Source organism: Anser anser (assembly GCF_964211835.1).
Source record: "Anser anser genome assembly, chromosome: 15".
Lineage (NCBI taxonomy): Eukaryota > Metazoa > Chordata > Aves > Anseriformes > Anatidae > Anser > Anser anser.
This window is the reverse complement of record NC_139736.1, coordinates 89,007-101,835: the sequence shown is the minus strand read 5'-3', so window position 1 is coordinate 101,835 and position 12,829 is coordinate 89,007. Positions and strand designations below refer to the sequence as shown.

Below are 12,829 nucleotides of genomic sequence, written 5' to 3'. Positions count from 1 at the left end.
ACCGGCTCGCGGCCGCCGGCGGCAGGCGAGTGCCCTTCGCGGCGCGCCGCTGCCGCCCCGGCCCCGGCGCCCGCGACCGGCGGGGACGTCCGCCGCGGCGCGGCCGCGCTTCCGCTTCCGGGCGGCGCGGGGAGGAGCGCGGCGGGATGAGCTGGGCCCTGGGCGGCTGGCGGTGAGGCGGCGGGCGCGGCGCGGGGGGCCGGCGGCCGCCCGCTCCGCTCCGCGCCCCTGACCCGCGTGTCTTTGCAGGGCGCGGCGCCCCGCGCGCCTGCTGGGCCCCCGGAGGTGGCTCGCCAGGCGGCGGGGCCCCGAGGGGGCGGCGAGCGCGGACGCGGAGGGCGGGGGGGCCATCCCCTTCTCCGCCAGCAAGGCCAGCCCGCGGCTGTGGAGCGTCAGCCGGTCTATGGGGAGCGACCACCAGAGGCCGTGGGTGAAGGTGCTGCCTCTCAGTCTGCTGTGCGGCGGGCTGCTGCTCTGGTGCGTGTTCAGGGGAAAAACGGAGACTGACGAGCGGTTGGAAGCTGTGTTCTCCGGTCAGATCGTGGACTCTTTAGATGCGGCACAAAAAAGCCGAGCTCCCTTGCAGCCGCGCAAGGAGGGATGACTGCGGCGCGGCTGCGGCGAAGGAGCTGCCAAAAGTTTACCGGCGTTCAGCTGGGTAAAGGCTGCTCTGACACTTTAATGGGAAAACTTGTTTTTCCAGCCTATTACCAGCCTTATCTTGCAAACGCTTCTCTTTTATTTATCGTGCCGCTTTCTTTGTTTGTCTTAGCTTAGTAATTTACAGGGATAGTGGAGGGAATGCTTTTTTTTCCTCCATTGCACAGCAGGGATGAACAGGATGTACTGCACATCAACTTGTGTTTGTAGATATGCTGAATACAACTCATTTCTTTTCCATGGATTATTTTTTTTTCTGAGATGCACAACATATTAAAATATCAAAGCAGTAAGTTTGTAAAATCATTGCTGAAGGTGACTTTCAGTTGACACTTTGCTAGTCATGAAGTATATTCAAATTATATGGATGACAACTGTGTTAGTGTATGACTCATTAATACACGATTCTTGTATTGATTTTTTGTAATTTACTAAATAATTCAGAATTTACTTTTTAAAATGCTTAATGCATAGTCAGTGCTTGCTTTCTGCGCTATAACATTTTAGGCACGCCTAAGTAACGTAAGCAGTTATTGAGATTTTTGCAGGAAATCTAAGTGATTAGGCTGCATTGGGGGGGGGGGGGGGGACCCGTTGTTTCCTTGAACAATGTAGCATCTAGTTCTTCCTACAGATTTGCATATACTTAAAACTTGCACATTCTAGAGACTTTCCTGGGAGAGGAAGAATAAAGCTACTAACATGAGTTCTTTTTAGAGTCATTTTTATAAGCTTTCAACTAAAAATGCAAATCTCTTCTGTGCTACTGAAGTCCGTAAATAAAATCAAACAAACAAACAAAACAACATAGCAGCAGATAGTAAGACGGGCTGGAGCTAGGGAGAAAAATGGCTTATTAACATGCTTCTCTAATGCCGCCGATTAGGATCTAAGAACAGCAAAGTGGATGTTGATTTTGTTGTGGATTGATGCCTAGTAAATGAGTACAGTTGGTTTGGTACTGTCTTAAGGTTTAACTTGTCTTGGGATTTGACTTCTACAAGGGAATGGTGCAGGTGAAATATATGCAGGGGGGCGTCATAGCAAATAAAATAGCGATCCTGACTTAACAGATGCTGACTTAAAGCGCAGTGCCTGCTATTTTGACTAACCGCCTTTTTCTCTATTCTGTTGAAACAGTGAACTTAGCAAAGTGCTTCTTTGCTGAAGGAAACAGAGGGTTCCCCTTTAGCGTATGCCATGTTTTCAGGTGATGTGATAGGCGTCCTGACAAAGCCCCCACTCCACCTGTAAAACTCCTTTCAGTTTCTTGTTTTTCAGGTGCCGGGGAGCTTAAACATTGCCTGCCGCATTCTGCTGTTAAAAGCAGAGAGTTTGAGGCTGTCGGATGAAGCTCGCTGAAGAAGCTGCGCGTGCTTGGTCTCGAACGCGCCTGCCGCAGGGAGCTGCGGGCGCTGGCTGGCGGCGGCCGGAGGCTTCTTGCGGGCACGCGTTACCGAGGCCGGGCGGCGGAGGGGCCCGCGCTGGGCCTCGCTGCGGGCATGGCCGCGGGGGGCGGGGCGGGGCGGGGCCGGCGGGGTCGCGTCGCGGGAAGGCGGGGGGGGCGCTGTCGCCCACCGGGGGGCGGGGCCGGCAGGACCGGGCCGCGCCTGCGCTCTGTTGGCCGCGGGGGGCGATGCCGTCGGTTTCGAAAGCGGTGTCGCGGGGGGCAGGGTCCGGTGGGTCTCCGCAGACTGAGCAGCCGACGCATTATACGTAGGTACCGCGCCCGAGGGGCGCCCTGCTTCCTGGGCCCCGGGGGGGCCGCGGGGAGGGCCTCAGGCCCCGAGGCGGCGGGGCCTGGGCGCGTGCCGGGCCTGCCCCGCGCGGCCTCCCGGTCTGGCGGCGGGTCCGAGGAGGTCGCTTGGCCGGCCTCCACCGCGCTTCTTTCTCGGCTCCGGACGCCGCGGGGGGGAAGCCCGGTTATGTGTAGGCCGAACGCAGGCGGCCCGGGCACGGCTGGCCGCGGAGCGCTAGCGGCTGTTCGCGCCGTGCGTCTGCTCCCGCGGTCGTCCCTGTCCAGTCCGTCCCGTGAGCAGCCGGCATCCTCCGGCAGCCTGAGCTGCCCAGCACGCTTTGGCATTCCAGGACTGTTCTCGAGAAGCTAAGAAAGCTGCCCTCCAGCTTCTCTTGAGCGTTGCCTAGCCAGTCATAGCGCGAGCTCGTGGAACGCTTCTCTGATGATTCCTGCAGACCTTCAGATGCTGGAAGACAGCTTCGGTGTTCTCCCTGGAAACGACAGCTTTCCTCGGATGCAGTCTGTTAAAGTTCCTGCAGCCTCCTAGCACTACCGACGGCCCCACTTGTATAGGAGCACATGCTCCCCACAAATGCAGAATAATTTATCGCTTAATTTTGGCATTCCTTTCCTCCCATCCCCCATATCATCACTTTTATTGTGCCCTGTTTCCAGCACTCTCTGAAGGACCACAAGAACATAGCCACTTACCTAGATACTGCCACGGTCCTTTCTACAGCTTTGAACATCCAAAAATTCTGTTCCCTATTTTTTCCCCACAGTCCCGAATAGTTTAGAAATTAAACTTGAAGGCATGCTTTATAACTGCATGTCATCAAATCCCCTGTATGCATATCTGAGTAGTTAAAAACTAAATGATGCCCTGGATTCTCTCTAATCCTTCCCTCACCCGGTTTCTTCAATCCCCCCTGTAGCCTGTTACACATGCTGCACCTTTTTTGAGACCTCTGGGAAATCCAAGGTTCTTCTATAGAGTCCCTGGGTACTCTTTCCAATGCAAGTACTTAGAACTTAAGGGATCTAATGAGCTTGTTAAATTGGCTGATAGATACATAAACAGGAAGAAGTGATGTCTTATATCCTTTGACAAATGCTATGGTAATGCCGAGTCTGGAATGATATTATTATTGTATGAAAAGGCTCAGACTTCCTAAACAGCTTCTATGCTTGAGATGCCAATGAAGGACTGTCTTACTAACACCTAAGGAATCTTCAAAAAGACTTTCAATTTGTCTCAACACAGACATAACAGTCTCTAAAATAAATTTGCTGAAGTCTTCTCATAGGCCCTGATAACCTTCTTAAACTACTTTTAATCCTCTAACTTTCGATATAGCATGTCCATGTTCTGGGATTACTGTGATTAAACACCAGTGTTTAAGTTAGATGTGGTATTTAGCTAAAGTAGCCTTTGTTGGACTATTTTCTGTGGCAGCAATCTATATGAATGCTCATTCAAGTACCTGGATGGATTTATAATCTCTGCTTGGTGGTTATTTAGGGCAAAATTCTGAATACTGTGGTTTTAAAGTTTATTTATTTATTTGCTTTTAGTTCAGTTACATAACATAGTATAATTTGCCAGGCATTCCACTGTATTTTATCCACAATGCATCTGTCATAAAAGAATGAAGTCACTTGTATTCAGCCACTAAACAGTAAATTATGCATAGGAGCTGAAACTGTATGCAGGTACCTTGGTAAATTTTTTCATGGGCTAAATGCACAGAATTGTCAAGTGCCCTGTTAATACTGTAAAAATGTGCCTCCAATAAGATAAACTTGTAACACAGTTTAATTTTTTTAGGTATCTAAAGGAATTTAGGACAGAGCAGTGCCCCCTATTTTTGCAGCACAAGTGTACCCAGCACAGACCATTTACCTGTTTTCATTGGCATTTCCTAAATCAGCGTCGTCGTAGACCTATACGAAGGCGTGATGGGACTTTTAACTACAGTCCAGATGTTTATTGTACAAAATATGATGAGACTACAGGAATCTGCCCAGATGGAGATGAGTAAGTGGTTTCTTTCAATCCTAAGTGTTTGTAGTATTAATGAATTTACAGAAAGATGTTAATTTCTGCTTAGCAAAAATGATTGACAGAATCCTGAAGTTTGACTGAGAACAACTTTTTATAAATGATTTGCCAATTTCTGACACATATGCTTTTATTTAAGTATATATTCTTTAGGCTATCGTAGAGTTAAAACCATGATTTTGCATTGTAACCATCTTTAAAGCGTAACGTAAGAAATTAATTTTCTGGTAGTACTGTTCCTGTTGCTGCTGCACATTTTTTTGGCAATTGTGCTGCCTTTTTGAAATGGCATGTGCGAATTGTATTGGATAGAGATTGATGGGTAGGAGAGGAGAATGGCTGGTTTTTGATGCCTCCACAGAGGGAGGAACAACAGAAGAAGTTCATAGTTAGTTGTCTGTCTAGACCATTGGTATTTGTATTTCCATGGACTTGTTATGTCTCTTCTAGATAAAGACTACAGGGGACACGTGTAGTGACATGGGGAGGGGGTGGGGCTTTGTGGAGATGAGAATGAGCAAATAGTACAGTATGGCAGGCAGGCATATATATATATATATATATATGTAGGAGCTGGGTATATTGTGGTCATACATCATAGAGGAGCTAGCTTTATCTGCAGTGATGGAAGCAAGGAAGGACTTTGGACAGAGAAAACATCCAGGAAATGTATAGTTATGCTGCTCACTTGTTTTGAAAAAGGAAGATAGTCGTTTTGGTTATTGTAGTGTTTAGCAGCACTTCCCATGGATCAGATACCTTTTGTGTTATGGGCTGTAGTCACAGAAGAAAAAAAGTGGATTTTTCACAGAGATGTTAAACACTAAACAGCAAAGGTAACAGGAGAAAGTAAACAACAAAAAAGCAGTGGACAGTGTGACAGTATTTAGAACCGTGCCCAAGCAATATAAACAAACAAAAAAAAAAAGTCTTTGAGGGATGATTTGAAAGAGAACAATTAAGTACTTTTTCAGATGTTTGTAAAGCACTTCTGGTAGTCCTGGGGCAGTATGAGCAGTTCTTGTTTGAACATCAACAAAAACATAACGGATGTTTGTGTCATGTATCGACCAGGGGCAAAAACTGACTTTTCATTATCGAGTGATAGTTATTGATGCTAATGGCAGAAAAAGGAAGCAGTCTTTTAAAAGGATGTTAGCTAGGTAAGATTGCACTGTTAGAAGCAAATAAGAGGGTGTTTCAATAGCTGGGAAGTGAGATGAAAGTCTGCACAATCTTTTGCTGTAGATGGATTGGAAAGGCTGTACCCTACAAATTGCTGAAGATTACTCCCAGGTTAGAAGCCTGTATGGCAAGGGATGATGGTCATATTGTCTGGCATAACAGAAGTGCAGAGGACTTGACAGAAGTAAAACCAGTAGTGAGATTCAGACCTCTGTCTTAGCATGTTGTGCTTATAGTTTGCATTAAATAGATAGGTTTCGGAGTTAACAGCAAAGAGGTAGTGGTTTTAAAGTTTGTGTTTTGCAGAGAAGTCACTCAGTTGCAGAAGGATAAGAGCAGGAACTAAGGTTAGAGTCCCGTGAGACACCTCACCAGAGGTATAAGAGAATGTTGAAGTTGGAAGGTACGTTGCAGGAGAAATTGAGAGGAAAATGCGAATGTAACTGAATTCTCTTAGGCAAAGAAGGACAGTGTTTTAAGAGAAAAAATGAGTAAAGCAGACGGTAAATTAAGAAAACGAAGATATAAGTGAATAAAGAAAATGGAGTCTGTTTTCTTTCATTCAGTTATAAAGTGAAATTATTGGAGATGTTTGTGACGGAAGATTTAGCTGGCCTTACTTTAGATCTGGTACTGAGATTTCGTGGCTAGAAATGGCAGTCAGCTATTGTAAATTGATAGCCAATTGAGGCTAAGGTAGAATAGAAAAGGTATATAGGACAAATAGTTGAAAAAGGCAAGAAAGATCAAATGTAAATTTCTTAAAGATAGAAGAATCCAAAGCATGTCTGTAGTGGCAGAAAGAGAACATGGAGGGAAGCACCAGCATTTCTGAGAATATGCCCACAGAATGGCAGCATTTCTGCTACAGAACTCAGCAAAATATTTTTTTTCCTTGTTTTGTCTTCTGCCTAAAATTTAGCTTTTATTTTGAGCAATTTCAGATTGTTAGAAAGAGGTTAGAAACAGCAGTGCCAGGACACCCCTGTTTTAAGCCATCCATGACAATGTGCTTGTATTTTTTTGGCTTTTATGTGTATCTCTATTTTCCAGTTCTGCTCATCTGAATACAGTTAGTTTAATGGAGTTTGTGAGTTAATGTAATGCTAGCAATTAAGGAAAAATGTTGACATCCATAATTGTTCTCATACTTCCAAGAGAGCTAAGTAGAAATTGTTGGTTTTACCTCGGCTTGGCTGTAGTATTTCATCCCAAAGTTCAACTTGGAATAAAAGGAAGCCTAAAAATTTAAAGCAGTTTAGAAGAGAGTTTTTGTAACGATAGCAAATTAAAGCAATCTGTTCTAAGGAAGGTCCTGCGAGAAAGACTAGATTAATTTAAGAGTTAGAGGAGTATATTATGAGCAATGAATAATGGTCCTCTAAATTTAACATGCGAGAGAAGTGATACTTTTTTTTATCTGATCTGTTTTTAACCGTTGTAGTCAACTGATGTCAGATTCTAGAAGAGAAGCTTATTTTGGATATGTTAGTATCCATAACATCAGACTTCTCTAAGACTGAAGGAATTACAGTGAATTAGAGTGAAGTCTTCCACAGAAGAGCACTGTGAGTAACTCTAGGAAGAAATGTCAGTGACTCAGAACAGAAGTAGAAATTTGTGGTTCTTTTCATACATTTGAGGACCTCTAGTATTTCCCTTTAAAGTGGATGTTTTTGTTTGTTTGTTTATTCTTAAAGGATATTTTTGGAATGTTTATGACATTGTGAATTAAGAAGAGTGTGGAAAGGAAAATTCTTTACTTAAAGGGTGGTGAGGCAATGGAATGGGTTACACAGAGAAGTTGGGGATTCCCCAACCCTGGAGGTGTTCAAGGCCAGGTTGGATGGGGCTTTGGGCAGCCTGTTATAGTGGGATCAATCTCATACACTAGAGTTGCAAATTCTATGCAATTATTCTAAGCTGGGAGATGATTGTAGAAATATGGGCCATGAAATAGTTATGTTAATTTCCAGGGAAACAATTTTTTCTTTCTAAACTTTTTTTTTTTTTTCCTAAGGAGTGAGTGGTGTCTGAACAACCTTAGTACTATTGTGTGGCACGTAGGAATGACTTTATAAGTTTGCAGCCATGTAATCAGATGATAATCAAAATTTACCATTTTAAATCAAAATACTAAATTTGTTGAAAGCTATGTATTACAATGGTTTATATTACTGGGAGATGAGTGTCTGGAGAGCAGCTGTGCAGAAAGGGATCTGGGGGTGCTGATGACAGCAGGCTCCACATGAACCAACAGCGTGCCTCGGCAGCCAAGAGGGCAAACTGCATGTTGGCGTGCATTAAACGCAGCATAGCCAGGTGGTCAGAGGAGGTGATTCTCCCGCTACTGTATTTAGTGTTGGTGTGGCTTCACCTTGGATATTGCATACAGTTCTGGGCTCCACAATATAGCCTAGGCCAATGGCAGGGGCGTTGGAGCAAGATGGTCTTTAAGGCCCCTTCCAACCCAAGCCATTCTATGATTCTATGAAAATTCAGATAAAGAGTCCCGAGCACGCTGGATTGCCTCTTTAAAGCATTCCTTTGGTGACGTGAGGAGGATTTCAACTGTATGGGACTTTTAAGGCAGCTAGCAAGATGTGCGGTAGGACAGCCGTGTTTTCAATAAAATTCATATTTTATATATATATAAATCTGTACGTATTTATATATATTCAGATTTTTTATTGATGTCACAAGTATCGAGTCTTAGGCCAAACAAAACTAGGTTTAACTGAGCAGACGCAAGTGTCTTGTGCCACAGCTTATGCTTCTTTCCCAGCTTGTTTTGGGAATCCATTTTGTCTTTATGTGGGAAAAATTTTATCCTGAATATTGCAGTCCTTTTCCCTTGGCGTGTAACAAGCTGTGTCTAGTCTGTTTGACACATCTATATTCCCCAATTGTGTCTCTCTATTTTTTTTAAATAGTCATTTAAATATAATTGAAGGCTTTAACATTTTGTGGGACATCCACCGATAAGGTGATTCCTGTAGGGAAAAGCCCCAGGTATCTCATTGCTTCCCCTCCGATAAGGGACGATGGACGTAGAGATAAGCAATGAAATCTAAACCTTTAGAGTTTTGCATGGAGGATGTTTATTTCTTGTTTCCAACAGGAACCAGCAAAATTGCGTAGGTGAAAATGGAGGTGTAAGCATTATGCATAAGAATATGACAGAGTATTCTCACCTTTGGGGCGTGCATATGAGTGAAGGATTAGAGTTTGTAATGATCAGTCTCCTGGTCTGCTTTTCCATTTAATTCCTGCACAAATTATGCTAGTGGTTCGACAGTAGCAATAATGAAAATATAATCTCAGATTGCAGTTCCTTTTGTTTAGAGTTCAGTACAAGATTGATGCTGGCAAAAGTGTCTGACAGACTTGTGGGTTTTCTTGTTTTTCTATATCAGTAGCAATTCTAGCAGAACAGGAGGGCTGCATAGCACAATTCACACATCACAAAGCATTTCTTACAAAATTTAGATTAGGCACCAAAATAAGTCCTACAAAAATTGCATCCCGTCTTATCAGGTAGAACCAAGAAGTGTAAAAGAACTACTTCTAGATCCTGATTTTAGACTGTGTTTCATCTTAGATTGAAAAAAATGAGATGCAACACTGAATTTGGTATACCAAGTCTTCCCACTAATTTGTTCTGTTGGGATTTAAAGAGATATAGGTACAAATCACTAGCTGCAGTCCATTTATCTTGTTTAATAATATTTTTACATTCCTAGAGGGAAGAAACTTGATTCTTAGAAATCATAAAGATTATCGATTCTTGGAAGCCAGTGCAAGCTGCGGGTGTTTTAGCACAGCAGGAAAAGTATATCATTTTGGTTTTAATATATAAATACCAAACTTGTAAATTTTTTCAAATAATTTGTTTAGTTTCTAAGTAATCTTTTTAAAATACGGTAGATAAAGCTTAGGCCAGCATCAGTTCTTATGAATCTTAAGTTCTACTTAGTACTTCACCATTCTTCCTCCATCTACAAGAACACATTTCTATGGGATTTTTTCATCTGATGTTCTGTACCACTCTCCCGAGTCTTTTGATGCAGTTTCTTTTTCTTTGGGATGTGGGAAAGTAATTTTTGGAGATAAGTATTTTTTCAAACCCAGAGGTGACCAAAATTAATTACACTGAAATAAACTGGGCGAGAACAGACACGTCTGTATGTTTATTTAGTTATTTCATTTGTTTATAATTGGTAGTTAGAATTATAATCCACACATAATGTTAGCGATTTTAGAGTACAGACAGTACCTCACATAGTTGTGTGTGAAAAATGGTTAGTGTGTCTACAAAGATGTTTTGCTGATGCAAGAATTTTCTCTTCCTTTTAATAGAAGAGTTGTTTTAGATTTGCTCTCAGGTTGTTCAAGAAGTTTCACACTTATAAAGATCAGGCAGAAAAAAAATCATGATGCTTCAAGTACCCCTTGATCTTAGATGACGATAGCATTAAAAAACAACAAACACTTTTTTTGGACCTCTTAGTGAAGAAATGACTTAAGCTTGTATCAATATGGAGGATGTCATTTCTTAGTTCAGATGTTGTTGCCTGTTATAGTAAGCACATGGGTGCTTACTATGTTTATTAAGGATATCTTTGTGAACCATCCTGCTATAAATTCTTACAACTCTAGATGAGACTAAGAAATAGATTAACATTTTTAATTTTCAAGTTGATCTGTAACGATAATTTATTTGGGACAATTTCTATTTGAAGAATCCTGCAAAGTTGTTTGTTATAAGTTAATGAGAGAGAGAGTATAATTCAGATTTAACCATTTAAAAACGAAACTCAAAGCAATGCTTTAACTGTCCTCTTTCTACTGTGTAGTTGCCCTTACCTGCATCGAACAACAGGAGATACAGAGAGGAAGTATCATCTCAGATATTACAAGACTGGAACATGCATTCATGAAACAGATGCCCGGGGTCACTGTGTGAAGAATGGAATTCACTGTGCCTTTGCTCATGGGCCACATGACATTAGACCTCCAGTATATGATATAAGGTAGTCTTGTTTCAAATTTTGCAGACTAGTTAGCAGGAAATACCATGTGTGTTATCACCACACACCAGAAAATGTCGTATGCTTTGCATGAAAAATATACTTTCTTTTGTAACTATAAACATAAGAACGTATTTTACTGTGCACCAAGATAGCACACTGATGATAAATCTAAGTACACTGGGGAATACAAACAGTAATGTTTTGTATCTTGCATTTTCAAGAGACATCTATGTAATTCTTATGACTGATGAAAGACAAGATATTCTTTGTTTTGCCTTGTAAATTTGCACATGGTTTTTACATTTACAAATTTATAGTGTTTTATGTCATCTTTCAGTTTCTGAATGCGTTTTCCACATTTTTAAACGGTCTGTATACACTTGATAGGAAAGAATAGCAACTCCTAGAGAGCTTTGAAGCCTTGGAGGGTGACAAGTATCACTTTCTGGACAGTGGGAGAGCATTCTGGGGAAGCATCAATATATGTTTGCCCTATTCTGACACTCTTTCTTTGGCATTTGCTGTTGGCCACTGCTGGAGACAGAGTTCCAGGCTTAGGAGAACCTTTGATTTGAGCTGGTATGGCTGCTATACTACATTCTCTCCTTCGTTATCCATTATTCCCAACCATATGTTGGGGGATCATATTTTGAATAAATTCATACTTTGCCACAGAATTCACTGCTGCATTGCCTGGTCACATACTGTATGTGTATTACTGTGTGTATTACACATTACTTATATAGAGCTTTTCTTTACAGAAGACTCTCCTCCATCAGATAGCTGATGTTTCTGCTGCAAGACATCTGTCCACATCTGTCCATTTTTTTCTTCCTTTTTTTTTTTAAACTTCCCTCATTTAGCATATGCAGTATGATACTATGTCAGTCTGAATGCAGAACAATTAGTATTGTTGTAATCTTTTCTAATTAGAGGACTTCTGAGGAGTGGCTGAGGTCACTTGATTTGTTCATCCTAGAGAAGAGGAGACCTCATGGCAGTCTACAGCTTCTTCATGAGGGGCAGTGGAGGGGCAAGTGCTGATCTCTTCTCTCTGGTGACAGCAACAGGACCCAAGGGAACATTATGTTCAGGCTGGATATCAGGAAAAATTTTTTTTCTGAGAGGATGGTCGGGCACTGGACAGGATCCTCAGGGAAGTCACGGCACCAAGCCTGTTGGAGTTCAAGAAGTGTTTGGACTATGCTCTGAGACATATGGTTTGATTTTTGGGTGGTCCTGTGTGGAGCTGGGAATTGGACTCAGTGATCCTTGTGGGTCCCTTCCAACTCAGGATATTCTATAATTCTATGATTCTGTAATGTATTAGAATGAGGAACCAATGTATGCCAATACTGAAGCCAAGCTCTGTTTTCTAAATGTCTTTTAATGTGTTGGTTTGTTGGCGACTGGCTGCATACGAAGCATCAGGAGGAGCTGAAGACACTCATGGTAGGGTTCTACATTTTAACGGCTTGAACCTAAAAGTAGGCTGCCTCAGACGTTGGTGTTTGTGAAAAACAGTCATATGCCATTGCTTCTCCTGATTTCAGGCATCCAGCATTCATAAGGAAGTCCAAACAATCAGGCATTCTTGTTTGGTGATCTTTTTGCTCTAAGATGGCCAGTGATACTAGGGTTTCTTCGTTATAAGTAAAGAGCAAAGAAATCACAGTAAATCAGTGATGCAGACATTGACGTTGTTTCCCTTAAGAGACATGTTTTTCAGCACATTCACATTAAAGAAAAAACATTCTTTAGAAACAGTACCTCTTTTCCGTCTCATTGCCCACATGCTCCTTGAATCTGTGAAAGACATATTTTGACAGTTTGAAAGGTTCTAGACTAGGCTTTGGGGTTTGCCGCATTTTCTTTTCCTTTTTGAGATTTTTCTTCTTGGAGGACACTTGGGGTCTGGGAAGTTCTTGAAATGCTATGTAAATGCTATAACTACTTACATTATAAACCTCCGTACCTTTCAAATTCCTCTTCAGAGATCCTTGTTTTAGTAGTAGTATTTTGGAATAGGAGATAAGCTCCTTGAGTATGTCTTTTGAGAGAGCAGTGCCAATTGAAAGTAGAGACTTTTGATTCTCATGAAGACAGAGTATTATAGTTCCACCTCTGGTATTTGGTTCCTCACCTTGTTTC

At 42.3% G+C, this 12,829-nt stretch overlaps 1 protein-coding gene across 10 annotated transcripts in view; it reads left to right on the top strand.

Moving 5' to 3' along the window:
- Nucleotides 1-9: 9 nt before the first annotated feature.
- Nucleotides 10-12,829, top strand: part of UNKL (unk like zinc finger) — a 53,891-nt gene continuing 41,071 nt past the window's right edge. For 7 of the 10 annotated variants that reach the window (XM_083800558.1, XM_083800564.1, XM_083800555.1 and 4 more), the window contains exons 1-4: nucleotides 10-172; nucleotides 250-477; nucleotides 4,227-4,436; nucleotides 10,502-10,678. In XM_083800558.1, coding sequence (XP_083656684.1) covers nucleotides 147-172; nucleotides 250-477; nucleotides 4,227-4,436; nucleotides 10,502-10,678 — 641 coding nt within the window. In that variant the 5' untranslated portion in view covers nucleotides 10-146. Of the gene's footprint in view, nucleotides 173-249; nucleotides 478-2,222; nucleotides 2,377-4,226; nucleotides 4,437-10,501; nucleotides 10,679-12,829 lie in introns of those variants that run through there. The other 3 variants (XM_083800562.1, XM_083800561.1, XM_083800556.1) reach the window with 3 other exon arrangements.